This window comes from Daphnia pulex, chromosome 12 (genome assembly GCF_021134715.1).
Source record: "Daphnia pulex isolate KAP4 chromosome 12, ASM2113471v1".
Classification (NCBI taxonomy): Eukaryota; Metazoa; Arthropoda; class Branchiopoda; order Diplostraca; family Daphniidae; genus Daphnia; species Daphnia pulex.
The window spans coordinates 2305179-2322951 of record NC_060028.1 but is presented as its reverse complement, the minus strand read 5'-3'; the positions used below and the strand labels follow the sequence as shown (position 1 = coordinate 2322951).

The 17773-nt window shown below is 38.9% G+C and overlaps 5 protein-coding genes across 5 annotated transcripts; 2 read left to right on the top strand and 3 right to left on the bottom strand.

Annotated features, from left to right (window-relative positions):
• The first annotated feature begins 1299 nt into the window (after nt 1-1299).
• Nucleotides 1300-1939, top strand: LOC124209030. The gene is made up of 4 exons (XM_046606898.1): nt 1300-1492; nt 1555-1629; nt 1706-1804; nt 1868-1939. Exons 1-4 carry the CDS (start codon nt 1352-1354, stop codon nt 1937-1939), a joined length of 387 nt encoding a protein of 128 aa, XP_046462854.1. The 5' UTR covers nt 1300-1351.
• A 626-nt stretch (nt 1940-2565) lies between these two features.
• LOC124209430 (unconventional myosin IC-like) lies at nt 2566-10083 on the bottom strand. Its single transcript, XM_046607412.1, has 19 exons — nt 9806-10083; nt 7202-7416; nt 7002-7117; nt 6861-6931; nt 6591-6799; nt 6339-6518; nt 6059-6271; nt 5507-5939; nt 5146-5432; nt 4880-5062; nt 4642-4812; nt 4377-4565; nt 4083-4313; nt 3894-4014; nt 3698-3825; nt 3374-3619; nt 3224-3291; nt 3050-3152; nt 2566-2980 (listed from the first exon to the last, which is right to left on the bottom strand). Exons 2-19 carry the CDS (start codon nt 7325-7327, stop codon nt 2969-2971), a joined length of 3087 nt encoding a protein of 1028 aa, XP_046463368.1. The 5' UTR covers nt 7328-7416; nt 9806-10083; the 3' UTR covers nt 2566-2968.
• Nucleotides 10084-10596: 513 nt separating this feature from the next.
• Nucleotides 10597-13621, top strand: LOC124209433 (sodium/calcium exchanger regulatory protein 1-like). The gene is made up of 6 exons (XM_046607414.1): nt 10597-10676; nt 12821-12996; nt 13062-13234; nt 13289-13356; nt 13422-13455; nt 13514-13621. The coding sequence occupies exons 2-6, from the start codon at nt 12927-12929 to the stop codon at nt 13568-13570; spliced, it is 402 nt and encodes a 133-aa protein (XP_046463370.1). The 5' UTR covers nt 10597-10676; nt 12821-12926; the 3' UTR covers nt 13571-13621.
• Nucleotides 10950-11543, bottom strand: LOC124209434. Its single transcript, XM_046607415.1, has 3 exons — nt 11400-11543; nt 11194-11337; nt 10950-11132 (listed from the first exon to the last, which is right to left on the bottom strand). The coding sequence occupies exons 1-3, from the start codon at nt 11541-11543 to the stop codon at nt 11061-11063; spliced, it is 360 nt and encodes a 119-aa protein (XP_046463371.1). The 3' UTR covers nt 10950-11060.
• On the bottom strand, nt 13619-17285 carry LOC124209432 (RING finger protein 10-like). Its single transcript, XM_046607413.1, has 11 exons — nt 16799-17285; nt 16476-16696; nt 16191-16417; nt 16038-16128; nt 15613-15797; nt 15182-15554; nt 14899-15126; nt 14529-14835; nt 14192-14463; nt 13904-14126; nt 13619-13848 (listed from the first exon to the last, which is right to left on the bottom strand). The coding sequence occupies exons 1-11, from the start codon at nt 16857-16859 to the stop codon at nt 13745-13747; spliced, it is 2292 nt and encodes a 763-aa protein (XP_046463369.1). The 5' UTR covers nt 16860-17285; the 3' UTR covers nt 13619-13744.
• Nucleotides 17286-17773: the final 488 nt, after the last annotated feature.

Genomic DNA, 17773 nt, shown 5'->3' with positions numbered 1-17773 from the left:
AGATTATTTTCACGTATCTTCTTATCATCTACCAGTTTAAAAGTGCTGGCGAGGGAACTTCCTGAAAAGTACCTGCGTGCAACCGAAAATGGACGGGAGGCATTACCATTTGCCCCCTATTGTTGAATTAATTCCTGTTTAAGTAACTAAGAAAATTGTATTTGTGCACTTGTGATGCACATATTATTGTTGCGGCACATCACATACGCAAATTAATTATATGGACACGTGAAATATAGTGTGGCGCTTATAAAATATCTACGTTAGACGTCATTGCTCCATCATTTTCGTGGTATTATTGAAAAAGGTAGCTATATAGATTTGGTGCGCAACTCGTAGAGTTTGAACCATTATTTTTCATGAAAAGTCCATACAATATAATGTTCGGCATGCACTTAGTCAAGTGAAATTATGGCAGCAACACTGAGAGATCGGTTTCTCCGCTTGGCTTTATCGCCATTAATTGCTTTACTTAAAATTGTGGGTGTCTTTGCGAATCAGAATCTCGATTCACAATGGAGTCAACGCCTTTACCGTTCTGGGACGTTTTTCCTGCTCATTTTGGCTATTCAGAGCAACATCTACACATTTGTTAGGCGCAGCCAAATAATTGAATTTTTTTTCAGTAGCCAGAAAATAAATGTCGATATATTGATCGAGGTTCTCGTTGATGATCTGTATCGACTTATCCAGCTAGTCTCAGATATAATTGTTCACCTTAGTTTGGTATTTAAAATCTGGCCATCAGTGACATTGTTTTTGGAAACCCTGGAGTTCGTCGATTTACAATTTAAACGACCAAGCTTATCGCCAATAAAACGATATTCCTTGTTTGGCCTTATCTACATGTTGTTTATGGTTTGATTCTCTTTTAAAAAATTTAACAAAGCTATTTGATGCATAACTGTGTACGTTCACGTTATTTTTCATAGTTTGTTTTAAACTGGACATTTTCCTTTTATATGAAATTACATCGACCATTGGCCGCTGTATATTCTCCAGGATTTGATTAAAATCTTTTCAAACCATTGGTAGGTTCACAATCACAATCCATATGTCATGACTATATTCTCCAAATAATTCAATATTGTTGTAAAACAGTTTAACTGTGCTACCTGTTTGGTTATTCATCATTTGCGGACAACTATACATTTTCTACACCAGGAAGTTAATTGCAAACTTAAAGTTGCTTTATTTAATGGTGGGAAATGGTACAGTTCCAAGTCGAACTGCAGTTCTACTGACCTTTTGGCACCTGCGTTCTCTGAAACAACTTTATTTGGCGGCTGACCAACTTCATCGTCACTTTAGTGCCGTTTTGGCGATAAACAGTTTTCTGACATTTCTCACAATGCTCACTTCTTCTTACTACATCATCGAGTTTTATAAACGTGGTAACGTGGTTGTGTTTTGCTGGGGCGGCTGCGACGTTATTGAAGCCTTTTTGCGTTTTTGGCTCATTTGCCATACGAGTGATCAGATTCGAGAAATTGTAATTATACTATTTCGTATTTAAAACCTATTGATACATTTAATCGCCTTATCTTGAAATAGACGACTGAATGTATAACTGTTCTTCGCAGCTTACGGGACACTAGAAACGAAGGGAATTCGAGCGAATGTAATAAGGTACCGTCGGGAATATTGTTTTCTAGATCATTATTTCTTTGGTATTTGAATTAATAATATTACATTGCTTTAACAGATCACTTCCTACATAATCGAAATATCACAGATTAGCAAAAATCTAGAAAGGCATAGTCTTAAAGGAGTTTTGTCTTTGTCCAAAAGACTTATCATTCCAGTAAATTGGCAATACGCATTGAATAGAAAATAGTTTTTATTATTAACCAAATTATTTATTTAGACTTTGGAGATTATTTTCTCGTATCTTCTTATCATCTACGAGTTTCAAAGTGCTGGCAAGGGAACATCCTGAAAGGTAGGCCTGCGTGTAGCCAAAAACGGTCGGGAGTCATTACTGTATTGTATTGTATTGTTCAATTCACCATTTGCATTACTATTTAAATTAATTTCTGTTTTAAAAGTAACTAAGAGAATTGTATTTGTGCATGTGTTATTGATTGACAATGACGAATTATATATAATTCGTTGCAGCACTTACGCAAATTAATTATATGGACACACGAAATATACTGTGGCGCTTATCATATAGACGTCAAACGTCATAGACCCATCATTTTCGTTGTATTATTAAAAAAGTTAGTAAGGTAGATTTGTTGTGCACCTCGCAGAATTGGAACTTTTTTTTGTTTGTTTTTACATGGACGTCCATATAGAATTTTCCTAGAAGGTCAAGGCCGCGGCCCCTCCGCCCAAATGATTGCTTTTTGGCTAAAACCTGATATTGGGCAAAAAATTATTTCACACTACAAAACTGGCCACTCTTTGTAGCTTGCGTCATCACTTTACGTTTGCCGTGAAATGTGACACGAACAACTTGCTGTAACGAACTGCTTGCCATATTTACGATTTTAGTTAGGATACTGCATACATTGAATGATTGAATTGCATATACTGCATCAAAATAAAATAAAACTTGAATTAATTGATAAGGGTTCCATGTTATCGACTTCGAAATGCACATAAATTCAACATAACATATACAATAATTTCCCCCTTTATATAAACAATCTAACCAAAATATGTTTAGGATTTTATGTGCTATTATCATATGTATACCAGGTTGACGAGACTAGCTGCTGGAATTCCGAATCACGATTATTGATTGTAACTTGTAAATATACTTGACCAAATCACGGCACAAAGCTTTAAAGCCAAACACAGCTTCAAAGCTCCGAGTCCTTTGCTTGTCTTCTCTCAAAAATAGTAATCAACAAAAATGAACCATTAAAAAATATGGGAATGTCTTCTTCATCTATTTGAATAACTGTCACGCGTCCTTTCTCCTCTTGCCACCCAACAGTATTGATGAAACCGTTGTGTGTTATGACGCAGCCTAAAATGCATCACGATGAACATTTATTATTTAACTAAAATTGATTATTTAAAAAAAAAATTAACTCACCACCATCAAATGACCATTTTTGCCTTTAGCAATGCCTGTGACTGGTCCACCGTGGGTAATTTCAATGGTACCAGGTTTACCCTTGGCGATATGGTGCGTCAACCTGGTTAAACATAATTCAAGAATTCCAATTAGATAAAAGGACAATTTGTGAAATCATTTGTATGTTATTACGACGTTGCGGATTCAAATCGAATGATGTCACGTTTGTTGCAGGTATCCACAATCCAGGTGAGTGCTTCCTAAAAAAAAAATTATATTTTTAACAAGTCACGCAATAGTTGCGCATGTAATAAAACGCGCAGAAAATAAAAATCAACTTACGATCAAGTTACGACACTCGAGGATCAGGTCACCTTTGTCTTTTTTGTCATCCTCGGGAATTCGCACCACAATTAAATTATCTTGACTATTGGTTACGGTTATGCCGGTGATATCGTTAAATGTCAAGCGGTGCTTGATCTTGCAATCTTTCGCATCCAGCAAATAGACGGCCGATTTGGTAAGTGCCAGGTAGCGTTCGCGTTCTTTGTAGCCATGACGATCGAATTTCTTGACCGGAGCCGAGTACTGCAGAAAATGAAAATCAATTGAAACTTATAGCCTCGGGGGATTTTAACTATACAAAAAGTGTAAGCGTAATAATACCAAAATCGTTTCGCCTTGTGATTTGACATTGGCTTCGAAAATGGAACGGAAAGGACCTTGCTGCTCAGTCGACAAGCGGCAGTCGACGAACCACTTGGAAATGCTTTCCTGATAACTCTTTTTGTTGTCTGTTTATGAAGCGATAAAGCCGATAAATTAATTCGAATAATACTGAGCACTGTGTTGTAAAACTTACTTTTGAATACCGCTTCAGCCAAAACTTTCAATTCAAATTGACGTTTACGAGCAGGCGCGATGTTCTTGCAATAACGCCCAACCATCCACTTCATGTACATGGATCGCAATATATCATTTGCCTACATTGAACAATTCAATTTTATAATTGACACGAATTACTATCAAAATAAAATGAAGTGAAGGAAACCTCTTGGCAACTGGCAGGTGCGTCGGACCAGGACTTGTCCATAATCGATTCCGGCAGTTTCTTGGTCAAACGCATCAAGTAGTGGAACCGGACGAATCCGAGGAATTTCTCGTTGGCCGAATTCAAAGGCTCATTGCGCTTCATGAAGCCATTAATGAAGTGACGGATCACCTGTACTGCCCAGCGACGTTTATTGGCTCGGCGCTTTGCCAGGAAACGGCGGATCATAGCCTAAAAGAAAATGAATAATTGAATTTTGGAAAATGTCGAGGGAATTTGTTAAATATGAATTACCTGGACGCGGATAATGCGAAGGCGAATAGCCAAGTATTTGCGCCGTTGAAGGATGCCCTTGTATTTGGCCTGAATCAGGCTTGCCAGCTCGTTCTTCCTCCGCTGGAAGGCGTCCTCCGTCTCAAACAAGGTCTTGGGCAGCCGGATGAATATTTTGGTCAGACCCATACGGTAATCATTTTCGCCATACTGCATCAAACGGTAAAAAATGAACATGAAATTTTTATACGTACCTAGAATAACATTTTTTGGGATGATTATTTACCTTAAGATGGTTGACAAGTGTCTGAACGGCGCTTTTAGGATCTCCTTTCGGTTGGGGCCAAGTATCGGGACACAGGCTTTTATAGCGATTCAAAAAGGCTTCGTAAGGTCGTCGATAAGCGAATCCAGCGCGGCGGACTCGCAAATTCTCCACTAAACCCAAATATTTCACCTGATAAAAAAAATAACAACAATTTTATTGGAATTGTTTACTTTAATCGATTTTTTTTAGATGATACCTGATGGGTGACAATGCCCGTTTCAAACATGCTGGATTTCTTGACATCGTTGGGTTTGATGCAACGAATGTAAGACGGTTCCTTACTAATCAAAATTTCGACTAGCCGGGCCAAACTGGTCTTGAATTGTGAAGCGGCTGTATCCGGACGTTTCTTGCTACTCAGTTCGCTTGCCGTGAAAACCTGACAGATAGAAAAAAAAAAAAAATGTCCAGTTCAAATCAGATACAGGTGACGTGGAATAGAAAAACCAAATAAATATGTACATCTTTCGTGATAAGGTTGGAAGATGAAATCATGGCGTCCTTCAAGTCACGATACAAAAGATCGTTGTTTTTCTCCAAAAAGCCCTTGACGTTGTAGGTGACCTCGCCGGCGTAGTGGAGCAGACGGAATTCTTCGCGTTCAATGGTTTTCTTCATTTTGTTGTCACCTTTGGCATGGCTCAGGTAATGTGGGTGGTCGCTCAGCAGCTTGTCCATCTTGTTGAGGAATGTTTTGTCATTCGTCTCCCCGGGCACTAGACATTCCTCGTCCATGATGGAAATAATACCTATAGATGTATGTATAGAAAAGAATTTCTCAGTTTAGGAGAGTCTAACAAGGATCGATGTTTGACTTTTATACCCTTGTGTTTTTCTTCAATAAGGTCACAGATGATCTTGTTATCGAAATAGGTAACGGGTTCCCAGGCGATGCCCTCGCGGCGATATTCGTCCTGTTCAGATTTGAGCGTCAGCTCGATAAAGAGCTGCTGAAGCTTCTCGTTGCAGTAATTGATGCACAGCTGCTCGAAACTGTTGGACTGAAAGATCTCAAAGCCGTAAATGTCTAAAATGCCGAGCACGTATTTCTTCTTGACCTCCCAGGACGATTGGAGGGATCGATTGAGCCGCTGGACCAGCCAAGTGAACATGCGCTCGTAGACGGATTTGGATAGGGCGTCGCGGGCTTTGACGGCTTCGTCGCGGGCCATCGGTGAAACCACAACATCATCCCGAGCTTCAATCGTTTTATTCAGCAAGGCTTTCACCAGTTTCTCTTCGGGGCATTGAAGTAACTGAAATTTGGCGTATCAAAAAAAATAAATAAAGAAAAGTAACGAAAAGAACTTGTATAAGAAAAGGGCGTAGCGGAAACAGGTTTCTTTCCACCAGGTAGAAAAATAAGAATCCACACCTTGGCGATGGTAGAAACCAAGTCTGGGTTGGTGATTCTAGCCCGGCCGCCGTCTCCGCTGGCAAACTCGATGTTTCCCAGGTGGATGATGACGGACAAGAGAAGGTAAAGGGCCTGTTGCTCTTCATCTCCGATTTCCATGACTTGGAGAGCCTCCCTGACAGTTTTGAAGCCCTCGGCGTCGTCGACTCCGCTCACCTTCGAACTATCGCCCTGCGTTCGTAGAATAAATGTATATCATTTATTTCAAAAGAATGCGTGTAAGAGTCAAATAGTTTACCTGTTTAAGGTAGACGTAGTGACTAGGGTCCCTCTTGAGTGACAGTTTCTCCAAAAGGGCATCATCGGCTCCGGCCAGAAGTTGATAGAAGATGTGGAAGTTGCGCTCGCCTTTAGCCTGGAACACTACGCGTGATTTCTCCAGTAGATAGTTGATGATGTGCCCACCGGTAGGGTCGCCCTGTGCACGGAATCAAAACTCCTCAGCTTTCTCTTTTTTGATTTATCAAACTCGTTTTATTTCCAAACTTACGGTGAAATCGAACTCGACGTCCATATATTTGCCGAATCGTGACGAGTTATCGTTGCGATTGGTTTTGGCGTTACCGAAGGCCTCCAGGACCGGGTTGGATTGGAGCAATTTGTCTTTGACCGTCTCCAAATTCGCCTTCTTGCGCGTCGTGGCGGCGATGAATTGCAACACTTTTTTCGAGGCCTCCGTCTTGCCCGCTCCCGACTCACCTGACCGGATCAAGTGAATGAATTAATGAAAGAAAAATTTATTGGGAATATAATAAAATACCTGAAATGAGGATGCATTGGTTAATCAGTTCACCGCGTAGAGATCGCAGCGCAGTATCCGTCAGGGCGAATCTGAGTCAAACGAAGAATATGGGTTGAAATTCAACGCGATTAATTAAGAAATTAATTAAATTTGGCTTACACGTGAGGTGGCAGTTCGTAGAAATTGACATTGCGGTACTTTTCGACGTAGTCTGATCCGTAGATGGGGAGGTTCTTGTACGGATTAACGGAAACCAAAACTGGTCCAATGTACGTCTATTTTTTGGGTGGAGATGATCGAGCGTTAATTAAAGATACAAGGTTTAAAAAAAAATAAAAATTAAAATGGTGTCAGCTTACGTAAATAAGCCCCTCGTTGAATCGCTTTTGCAGGTTTTCTATAAATGCCGACTCGGACGTGTGATCTTCCAGCAGGACAAAATCCTGGACTCCGACCCGGTCCCTAACATGCAAATCTTGCTCCATGACGTCAGTTCTTCTCTCTCAGTCCGGACGAGCGGCTATGACGACAGCAGATGATAATGGCCGTTGCTGCTGTTCAAGACTTCAAGTGCCTGAAATGAGACGCCAGGGCGGATTAGAATTCTCGGCGTTTTGCGTCGCACGGTTGAAAATGTTGCGCGAATGGCAGATCGTTTAGCGTAACGTGTTCAAATAATCAGAGCGTGGACTTGACAAACACCGGAACCGACTTGTGAGTATATACCCGCGTATACTCGATAGAATCATCAGTCGTAAATGACTTGCTCGAGTAGAGATAAAAAAAGTTCTCCCGGGTTCAAGACGACGACATTTTATTTTTTAACGCTGCCGTGAGTTTTTTGGTGTAGAGAATTCTAAGATGAGCCCCGAAATGACTTTGACACGCCACAGAAGAGATGGCCATAGTAGGGGAGACTACTCTTTTTTCCGCCTCCACGGCCTTCCATTTAAATTGTTGATTCAAGTTCGTGGAGGATGTTTATTAGAAAAGGCGGGGTGAGTAGCTCTCGGGCTTGCAGAAGCAACAACACCAACAAAAACCAGTACAACACCCAGGAAATACCCAAAAAAAGAAAGTATAAGAAAAATAAGAGAGAGAGAGAGAGAGAGGAGCGTTGCTTCCATATTGACACATGTGCACGCTCCCGCTGAACGGATTAAGGCGGAAGCTGAGCTGCTTACACGCGCCGTGTACACCTCAAAATAGAAGTTAATGAATCACTGCCTCAACACGGATCTGGCGATCTATAGCGCTAAGGAATGTTAAAGGAGAAAATGTCTATAAAAGAAGAAAAGAAGAAACGACAAAATCTTATAGCGTCAAAGTTCGGGATAGAGTGCTATGCCGGGAAATATCGCCAATGATAAGGCTGACGGAGATTGTTTGAAGGGGGGCGGATGAACCGAGTCACTGACATTACTATACACACAGCAGGCAACACAGAGTATCTAATAAAAATAACGACCGAAAAGAAATCGACTTCGCTCCATTGAACCAGCAGCAGCCAGAGATCGGGAATTCACGAATTCACGAAGCAGGCGCGGCCGCCCCAGCTTGAATAAGAAAAGAAACAAAAAAAAAAAAAAAATGAATAATCAATCGCTGCCGACGAGCGCGCTCCATAGACGTCATCGCATCCCTTTCAATGTAAATGACTTTTTTCCGTAATTTCTAGGTTGAGATGCGTTTCTAACAAATCCGTGGTCACGGTTATGGTTTTCTTCATTTCCGAGAGTCACACAGAAAAGAAAAATAGACAAAAAAAAATAAAAAACCAGTTTTATATATTTGAACAAACGACTATAACGTAGCCTATCAGGATGCTCTTGTTTCTCCCAAACGTTTTTCTCCTTGTCGAATTGTTGAATTTTTCTAGAGAGACAGTCGAGCAACTAGCCAAATGATTTATCTTTGGTCGGGTGTCGCAATGCTTGTCGACTAGGGTAGATCAAGTGATATTAGATAAGAAACAGTACAAGACCCTTTTTGTTTGACGTTTAATGTTCTTTGCACGATCCTGTATTATTTCCTCCCTTCACCTCCCGAAAAAATGATGAAAGAAAGAAAATGATAATAATAATATACACACGGTAAATGTAAACGGGAAAGTTGCTTCGGCTGCTTGTACAGCAGGGCGTGATACTCTAAAAGCCAGGTAGTGACAAAGGCCAACAATCCCCAGGTGAAACTTTCTTTGAGATCAAAAGTGAAAAGGTGGAGTTCATCGGGCTCCCGTGTCACGTCAACTACATACTACACCGCACAGCATATAGAACGCCACCCGGTTCTTTTTTTTTCTTTTTAAATTTTAACAACAGGTTAGACCGGTGGAAAGCTGGTCGCGATTGTCTTTTAAATACGTGACTGTTGAACGAGAAAAAACTTCCCCCCAAAAGTCCTAACATCATCGCCAATATCTTACAGACACTTTGAGGTGTCGAGATGAAATTTTAAGCTCGTCGTCAAGGATGTGTCAATTTGGAGGGACTCCATAAATGGGCACGGCATTTCTAACATTGTAATCAATAAGGTGAGAATGATAAGGCGATAAGTAAACCGGCCGGCGGCTTATATTGGGACACATCTTATCAGCACGAGGGAAAAAAAAAGGAATTAATTGTCTCTAAATCCAGCAATAACTAATGGAATCTTAACTCTATTAACGACCAACGTAGACATTTTAACTGTCCATTGCAAGTACGGCGAGAATGGGACTGACTGAATAAATAAACCATCGAAAACTGATCGTGAACGAAGGGAGAAAAAGCTGTGGAAAACATCTGTGTCTAAAAATGACAGATGGCAATCTCGACAAATGCCACACGCAATTCATCGCCATTTTCGCGGTGACTCACAAATTTTTAGAATACGAATCTAATTGGTAAATAGCGAAGATGAGTAAATAAACAAACAAAAAAAAAATAGAAAAGAAAACAGACGACACACAAAATCGGACTTACCTTGTCGAAAAACAACAGCTTGTTGAATGGGGGGAGAGCAAGAAGGAACTGCTCTATGTAGATACGGTCCAGTTGGAACGGATCAGATAAATAGATAGATAGAGCAGAGAGAGTATAAAGTGAGTAGGTATAAGAGGAGCACGAAATGTACTAGACTGCACCGGTCGGGACTTGGCAGTAAAATCGGGCCGGGGACTTCAAACCACTTTCAACTCTGTAGCCACCTCTTATTCCCAGATGTAAACTGTGCCGCCAGTCCCGCCACAGTTTTGTGTCTGTGTGTGTATTCGTGAGCACGCGAGAGCTCTAAAAGGTTAAAATTTCTCAATTACATCCCTACCCCGTGCCATCTATCGTAAGGTTGGATTGTTATTTCACAGGAGATATATTTTGTGTGAGATTCTAAAACCTCCAAAACAAAACTTGATAAAAAAAAAGTAATATGAACTTATTTTATTGTTTTATTTTTTATGGTTCAACGTTCAAATGATAAAAAAATCCTAAAAATGAATTTGTAACAGGATTTGGTGCAGCAATAAATCCTCAATCCATGAAAGTCGAACAGACACTTTATAACGTGTGATATGTGATATGACTAGAAAAGGAGAGTTTTATCAGTCCGTCGTTGGTTTATTTGTAATCGAATTCTGGCTGACGTAATTTTCTTTTTGGCTTGTCCAAATCTGCTTCGCTTTATCTTTTTCCATTTTGATATTTCAAAATAAAAAATGTAATTTTTTTTTTTTGCTTGCTTGACCCTTATTCTTGGACTTTGGTTTATTTTATACAATTGGCAGAAGTTGAGTCCAGAAAATAGAACTCGTAAAATAAAATTGGTCGCAAATAAATGGGAGTCGCATATAGCACTACGGTAAATTACCTATTTCATTGTTTACCAAAAAGATACTAATTGCAAACGTTGTAACTAAAAGAACAATTATTAATAAACAGTACCATTTTTCTTATTAGATAAAATATTTTTTCCTATTTAGGTATGCATAGGTGTAATTTGTAATCTTTTGCATAGCTAAATCCCTTTGTTCAAAATATAACTCCAGAACTAATAGGCCTACTTTTAACTAGATTTTCTTTATACCCTACTTTCAAGCTTATTAACACTTAAGATTTCAAAGAGATATGTAGCTTATTGTACCTCATTCCCTTTTATTACAACATTTGCAGTACACATACCAGCAGGACTAAGATCAAATAAGCTTCTTCAGCTTATTACATACTAGTCATATACTTATTTGAACTAAACTGTAAACTTGAAAACTCTGTCCGCATATGAAATCTGACCTGTTCTAAGTTTGTTTTCGTATTCATCCTAGAAATGAAAGGAAAACAATTATTACAATGTATATTTGTTGTGTAAGACAGAATCTTACCCGTTTTGTTTGACAGAGCCAGGCAAATCCAAAGACTGTACAAAGCATAGGCACCAGACCATATTTGGTTGTTTTAGGAGTAACCTTGAAGTAATCAAAATTTGAAGCCTTCATGGATGCATATCGCTGAATGGCTGGATCAAACTGAAATGGAATGATAATTTGATATTTAAACATTCTAAGCTGGTCTGATATTAAAGGCTTACTATGTAGCCAGGTTCTTGGAGACGATAGGGATGAGTTAATTTCTTGCGAAATTCAGCTTTCAGTGCGTCCCTAAGTTTTGCTCGAGCAACAACTGCTTCGGCTTCGGGTAAAATTGGGATACCTTTTCCTTGTTTATCTGCCATTTTCTAACGAAATTTTCACAGCCTAAAATTCGTTCTTTATGATGAATGAAGAAAAGTAGCAGACAAAATTATTGGGAATTCTGATCAGCGCCATCTAGCAAGAGTTGATCAAATTGCGAAAATTATTTTCTCTCCGCTAGGGCTCACTGTAGTGCATCCGACTCCAAATAAGTATCTGGGCCACCGCTCCCGACCGATATCCATCAGCTGCTAGATTTATTTAGGGGTTACGTTTTAGCTGTTAGAATAAAATGGGGTGGGTAACTTTGCAAAATACCAAACATGCTGTCAAGGAATATTTGAAGCGATGGACGTCGTGGGCGGTGACCCAGTTAATGGAGTCGGCCAGTCGGGTGTACACGACACAACCCTCCTCCTAAAAAAATCCGGGTAACAGATTGGGGGCATTTTGTAAGTAAATTGATCTAAATTAGGGGCATTCATAGTTGACGACAGTCCCTCCATATCATACGTCTGTCAACGTGAATGCCTCGTGAACAGGATTCCCGGCAGACATAATTGTAGTGTGAACGACAGATTGCCGGTTTTTCAAGCGGAACTGCACATTGCACAGAGAGTCTGATTTGAAATTTATGAAAACTTAAATCATTTTCAAATTTCAGGGTTTAGTTATTTTATAAAAATAAAAGAGTTTTTCTAATAAATCCCTTCTTGAAAATGGTAGTCTTTGACCGATCTTTGATCAATAATGGTAGTCCAGGGAATCTAAAAATATTAAAATTGTTTTTTTAGGAACTTTGACGAAGAAGACAAACTCAGTTTTTGGAGTTGGGATGAACTTGGTAATAGATACTCTCTCACCCCCGGATTTCGTTGATAACAGCTCGTTTATATGCGTCTTAAGACATGCGATATGAGAAGGAAAGAAAGCGTGCTTTATGACCCTTTATCGGTTATCCTTCCCTTAACATGAAATCTGAAGCCAGATACTGAAGATGACGTTCGTTTTCTCATCTGTTCGATAAATATAATCTTTTAAAATAGACTCGAAACGAGAAGGAGTAAAACATTTTTCGGTATGCAGTTATATTTCAATGTCATAAATACAAATAGTGGCGCAGCAAGTTACGAAAAGCGCTTAAATTTGTAGCGTTTCAAATATGATTTTAAATTGACTGTTTTGGGTGATTTGAATGCAACTTAGCGAACTTAAGTTTTATTTGAATTAAATTACCATATTTCTATCATGGCAATGTTGCTATTTGCCTACGTCACGGAAGTGTTTTTGACGAGAGGGGTGTTTTCTTTATGTTAAGGGACCCATGTTTTAACACTCGTAGTCATCAGCGATTCAACAAGTAGTCGTTCACTAGTCGTTGCTCTCTATTTCTCGACTAACACTCATCGTTCCTACACTCGAGAATGACCAAGTTTGAAGGAACCTTCACGAATTTCAAGAATGAGAAACTGGATGAATTTTACAGTGCCATCGGTAAGTTTAGATCACTTTAAAGTTCACCGAGTACGGTCTTTTATTATTACAAATATTTTGTTAAGGAATCCCATGGGTTGCAAGGAAGATGATGACAGCTTCTTCTCCTACAATTGAAATCTCCAAGAAAGATGACCAGTGGACTATGAAAACAAGCACTCTGATGTCAAGCAGTTCTAATACTTTCAAGCTTGGAGAAGAGTATGAAGAAACAATGATGGGGGGCAGGTCTATTAAGGTAAAATTGTTCTGTCATGTCCCGTATTACATATTACAATCCACTGATTTACAGAATACAGCCACTGTTGAAGACAACAAGTTGATTATCAGCTCCCAAAGTGATCGTGGTAAATCTCAAAGGTACACCTTTTTGTTCTGGTTATTTGGACAAATTTTTAATAGATTAAAATTTTTGTTCTACTAAGGGTTTTGGAGTTTTCTGATGATGGCTTTATCATGGTAAGTTAAATTACATTTCTGTTAGGTAATCAAGTTTTATTTAAAAATTCTATTCTAGACAATGACCCATGAGAAAACGGATTTAGTTGCTGTACGTCATTTTAAACGGGCATAAATATATATTATTTCGGTTCGATATGATTGAATAAATCTCAAGTAAACATTGGTTGTGAATTTTTTATTAGTATCAGCCAACTAATTTACATTAATTAACAGGTTAAACACCATCACCTTATCCCCTATTTTTAACTGTAAGCATAAAAGTTATTGATTGATAATTTAGTAAATGTCACATGAAATTCATCCCAGTAGAAAACAAAACCTTCTGTTTAACTTTCTTTTTGCTTTTCTTACTTGACATGTTCTCTGGTTTTTCATCTGCAGTATTAGCTCCTACAAAATCAAATAATGAAATTTTGTTTGAATAAAAAACTAAACAAAAATTCACCTCTAGACTTGGCAGCTTGATCGAATGCAGCCGCCAGCGCCGAGCTAAATGTTTCTTTATACTCGGGGGCCGGAGCATACTCCGCTATTTCTGATTCGCTTTCACTCGTATTGCGATAACGTCCAGGTTTATTCAGGCTGAATGCTGATTCTGAAATATTAATTTCTGATTTCGAAAGTGTAGACCAGACTGTTGGAATTTTATTCTTCCCTTCACGCAACATCTGATCGGGTAAAAGGAAAATAGTAAGTGAATGATACACCAGAACTAAAAACAAAAAAAAACTACCTGTGCAAACGACATTCCAGCACTCTGTTGGGCTCCGCGTTCAATACTAGCAGGTGAGATATCGACGAACGTATCCTCCTCCCCAATGTTTGGTAACTCCAGAGAGTTGGGACTGATGAATCCCGGGAAATGAACCTGCGAGTCAAGCCGTACGATAGGTTGGTTTTTTGTTCGACCCCACTTGGCGTCTTCCGCTCGCTGAATCTCTAGTTCACGACGTCTTTCTTCCCGATCCTTACGGCGGCGTCGACGGGCCCGCTCATCAACACGTTCTTTAAATAAAACCAATACATAATTACACTTATAACCGATTTTTTTTTTAATATTTTCGAAATACCTTTGAATTCTTCAAGAATGCTGAAATCCAGCTCGGGTTCTGTGAGTGCAATTTCCATAATCTGGAATTGCTTCGAGACCGGAATATGTCCTAAATAACGTAGCCGATTGCGCCACTCTTCAGTCATGGACAAAGTTTCAATTTCAACAATACGCCCATGGATAGTTTCTGGGCACAGTTCCAACGATCCATAATAACGAACAAGCATCTGAACGTTAATGTGGTGAAGATAAATTGCTTGACCATCACTACTTTGGTAAAAATAAAACACATTTTTCTGTTGTTGATGCTGATGGGAATCAGTTACCTGTTAAAGAACTTAAAATTAACACACGAGAACAGGAAAAAAAACCAAATCATTAAAACATACCGAAACATTATCTGGACTAGCAACTAGAGATTTCCGAAATCCGCTCGATTCACCCAACGGTATGTCCACATGCGTTGTATTGGACGAAACATCTGAATTAACATCTGATTGCAAATCACCGAATATCAATTCTTCGACTGGTTGAATATTCGTGTCTGCATGCAATGCCATACTAGTCAATGCGTCACTCTTGAAGGTATCCGCATTAACATTATCAGCCGTCAAATCCTAAAATTCAAATAATAAATACCAGAAATTTGTAACGTTAACAAGGAAAACTAACCAATGCTGTTGCGAAAGATGATAGGCATTCGACTGCGGTGCTGTTTTCTCTCACTGCCAATAGTTCTAAAGCTTGTTGAATGAAACACGACTCTGGGCAATCTTTTTCAGACTCCAACTGAGTTTGCAATTCAGTTTTCTCCCATTGCAGTATCAAATTGGCGACCTCGTTCGGCGTACAGAGTAGTAATTTGCTGAAAACATGATCTTCACCGACTTTACCCAAATAAGAGGGCTTCAGCTGTTTAGAAGGAACCCCCGATTCTTGGGATCGCGAAACTGGTTGCGGTTGTAGTGAATGGCGATCGCGCTTCATCAATCTCATCTCCAAAGCATCTCCTACCTTAAGATTTCTCTGCTCAAGAGCCACCACACTGAAAATAAGAGGTTTAAACTAAAACAGTCATCAGTATTTTTTAATATGGCTTGTACCTTTTCAAATCTTGAATACGAACGGAAACATCGCATATAGGACAAGGTCTTGACGGCTTGTCGGACAGAGCCAAAAAGTGAAGAATACAGGGCCAACAGTAGATGTGACCACAGCGAGTCATCTTGGCCGCAACAGGAGGATGTAGACATATCGGACAAGATCCGACTTCCGACCCCCAGATTCTCTAAATTATTTTAAAAAAAATTGCAATTACATGAAGTCTAAAATCAAATAATGTACAGTCAATCAACAAAAAAGTATGCTGAAGAGTCTAAAGAATGTTTCCTTCAGCCTCGAACATAATTGACAGAATTAATGTCCCAAACAGTAATTAGCGCCGGGACATGATAAGAGATCCTCAAGCGAACTCAAAAGTTTGGTTAGGTTGCACTGCACTGAACTGTTTTATGATAAGGGTACTTACAATTTGTTCAATAGACTCCCATGGAACCAATAGATCTGGATCTGCTAAATAGACCGTGTAGTCTCCATCGGCTTTAACAACAAACTGACAACTAAGTTAAAAGAGGAAAAAAATTAGTTTGAATGATTTTTATCACAAGAAAAATGTTCTCACTTGGCTTGGAGATAGTGATCCTTGTTAAGATGAGCCCTGCCAGAGTAACTACTAAATCGCTTTCCTTTCCCTCCATTGCCAGAATGGGTAGCTCTCCAGTAGTTGGACACAGAAGTATCTCGTGGAGCAAATTGAAACTTCATATTCAGAAGATGAGCCAAATTTTGTTTCTTTCCCGTTTCAGATAACATCAAATCAAAATCGGGATCATTTGGGTCATCAGTTACCTAAACATAAATTTATAATTTAATACATGCATCCTTTAAGGGAATACACACATACTACCTGGTGATAATTTTTTCTATTGGTTCCTGATCCAACAAGCCCACCAGTTCTCTGCTGCCTCTTGTCTGGTCCTTTTTGCTTGGGCAGCCATGGCTTCTGATTTTTGGATCCAGTCGGAACAGGTCCAGTAGAAATACTTGCACTGGGACTCTTAGGTAAGACATTTTCTCTTTTCTTCCCACTACGATTTTGATATTTTGTCCCAGTCAAAGAGCTCAGATCTAAATGGTCAACAAAGAGTTAGAAAATTCATTTACCTTATTACAAATAAGCTGCACAGTGAAGTAAGATAAAATTGTAGAATATTCAACTAACCAACATACCTGTTTTGTTAGGTTTGATATCTGACGATGGCCCACTAGGACGCAAGTTCTTGCTTTCCATTTTGGAAAATGAAAGTTGGTGAATTAAACAACAAAAAACTACTAATACTAATCAAACTAGAGAGAGACGCAGAGCTATCTCCACGAGGGGAGTAGAAACAACGTGATTCAAGCAAAGGATTCATCTTATCAAAAGGCACCTTCCATCTTAATGTAATAATAAAATGAACTATTGCAAATAATAGTTCAGTTGGAAAGTTGGGTTTTATTAATAGAGAGTTAACGGCAAAGGGGCAAATTAGCAAAGGAGTATTTAGTAACTCCCTTGCCAGACAAAATGGGCGCAAACAAAGTGATCGGATAAGATTTCTAACGACAAATTTGCCGGGCAGCACGATGGCTGAAACTTCCAAAAATAATCTAGTATTCGATTTAATGGCCGACTAACAAATTTACGTCGTAGTGTTCATGAGGTCTGTTTCGGTGAGCGTTGCCAGCACAAGGTGCAAACATTAAAATTCTACTAAAACAAAATATACATATTATGTTTTAAAATATTTTTATTTTAATGTTATTTTTTTATTTTTATTTTTTTTTTGGCATGATTAAAATGCGATGAATAGTAACATAGCGGCATCAGCAACGTAGCTTACACTGCGGTGCTGCGTGACTGGAGAATTGCCGAATTGGACTTCGGACAACTGCCGTAATATTTAAAAAAAAATTTTGAAAAAGAAAAACGCCTTCCTCTTTTTTTCTTCTAAATCACTGCGGAAAATATACAAATTTATAAATAATTTTTTATTATGTAAAGAAAAAGCAACGAGTTTATTCTTGCGAATACCAATAATTTAATTATTTGACTTTCTCTTAGAAGTAAATTTTTCACATGAAAGTTTTTATTCGCAAATCATCAATTCGTTCACGAGCTATTGATACATTGTCCGAATTCCCCACTTCATTCATTATTTTTTT

Bases quoted from the DNA above. Each gene is read 5' to 3' on its own strand.
- LOC124209432 (XM_046607413.1), bottom strand. From the start codon at position 16,859: ATGGAAAGCAAGAACTTGCGTCCTAGTGGGCCATCGTCAGATATCAAA. The intron at 16,418-16,475 runs GTAGTATGTGTG...ATTTATGTTTAG, and splicing joins ATAGAAAAAATTATCACCAG to GTAACTGATGACCCAAATGA. The intron at 14,464-14,528 runs GTATTTCGAAAA...TTTTATTTAAAG, and splicing joins CATTCTTGAAGAATTCAAAG to AACGTGTTGATGAGCGGGCC.
- LOC124209434 (XM_046607415.1), bottom strand. From the start codon at position 11,543: ATGGCAGATAAACAAGGAAAAGGTATCCCAATTTTACCCGAAGCCGAA. The intron at 11,338-11,399 runs GTAAGCCTTTAA...ATTCCATTTCAG, and splicing joins TCCAAGAACCTGGCTACATA to TTTGATCCAGCCATTCAGCG. The intron at 11,133-11,193 runs GTAAGATTCTGT...TTTCATTTCTAG, and splicing joins GGCTCTGTCAAACAAAACGG to GATGAATACGAAAACAAACT.
- LOC124209430 (XM_046607412.1), bottom strand. From the start codon at position 7,327: ATGGAGCAAGATTTGCATGTTAGGGACCGGGTCGGAGTCCAGGATTTT. The intron at 7,118-7,201 runs GTAAGCTGACAC...CCCAAAAAATAG, and splicing joins TCAACGAGGGGCTTATTTAC to ACGTACATTGGACCAGTTTT. The intron at 4,015-4,082 runs GTTTCCTTCACT...TGTTCAATGTAG, and splicing joins CACCTGCCAGTTGCCAAGAG to GCAAATGATATATTGCGATC.
- LOC124209030 (XM_046606898.1), top strand. From the start codon at position 1,352: ATGCTCACTTCTTCTTACTACATCATCGAGTTTTATAAACGTGGTAAC. The intron at 1,493-1,554 runs GTAATTATACTA...ATCTTGAAATAG, and splicing joins GTGATCAGATTCGAGAAATT to ACGACTGAATGTATAACTGT. The intron at 1,630-1,705 runs GTACCGTCGGGA...TTGCTTTAACAG, and splicing joins ATTCGAGCGAATGTAATAAG to ATCACTTCCTACATAATCGA.
- LOC124209433 (XM_046607414.1), top strand. From the start codon at position 12,927: ATGACCAAGTTTGAAGGAACCTTCACGAATTTCAAGAATGAGAAACTG. The intron at 13,235-13,288 runs GTAAAATTGTTC...ACTGATTTACAG, and splicing joins TGGGGGGCAGGTCTATTAAG to AATACAGCCACTGTTGAAGA. The intron at 13,357-13,421 runs GTACACCTTTTT...TGTTCTACTAAG, and splicing joins GATCGTGGTAAATCTCAAAG to GGTTTTGGAGTTTTCTGATG.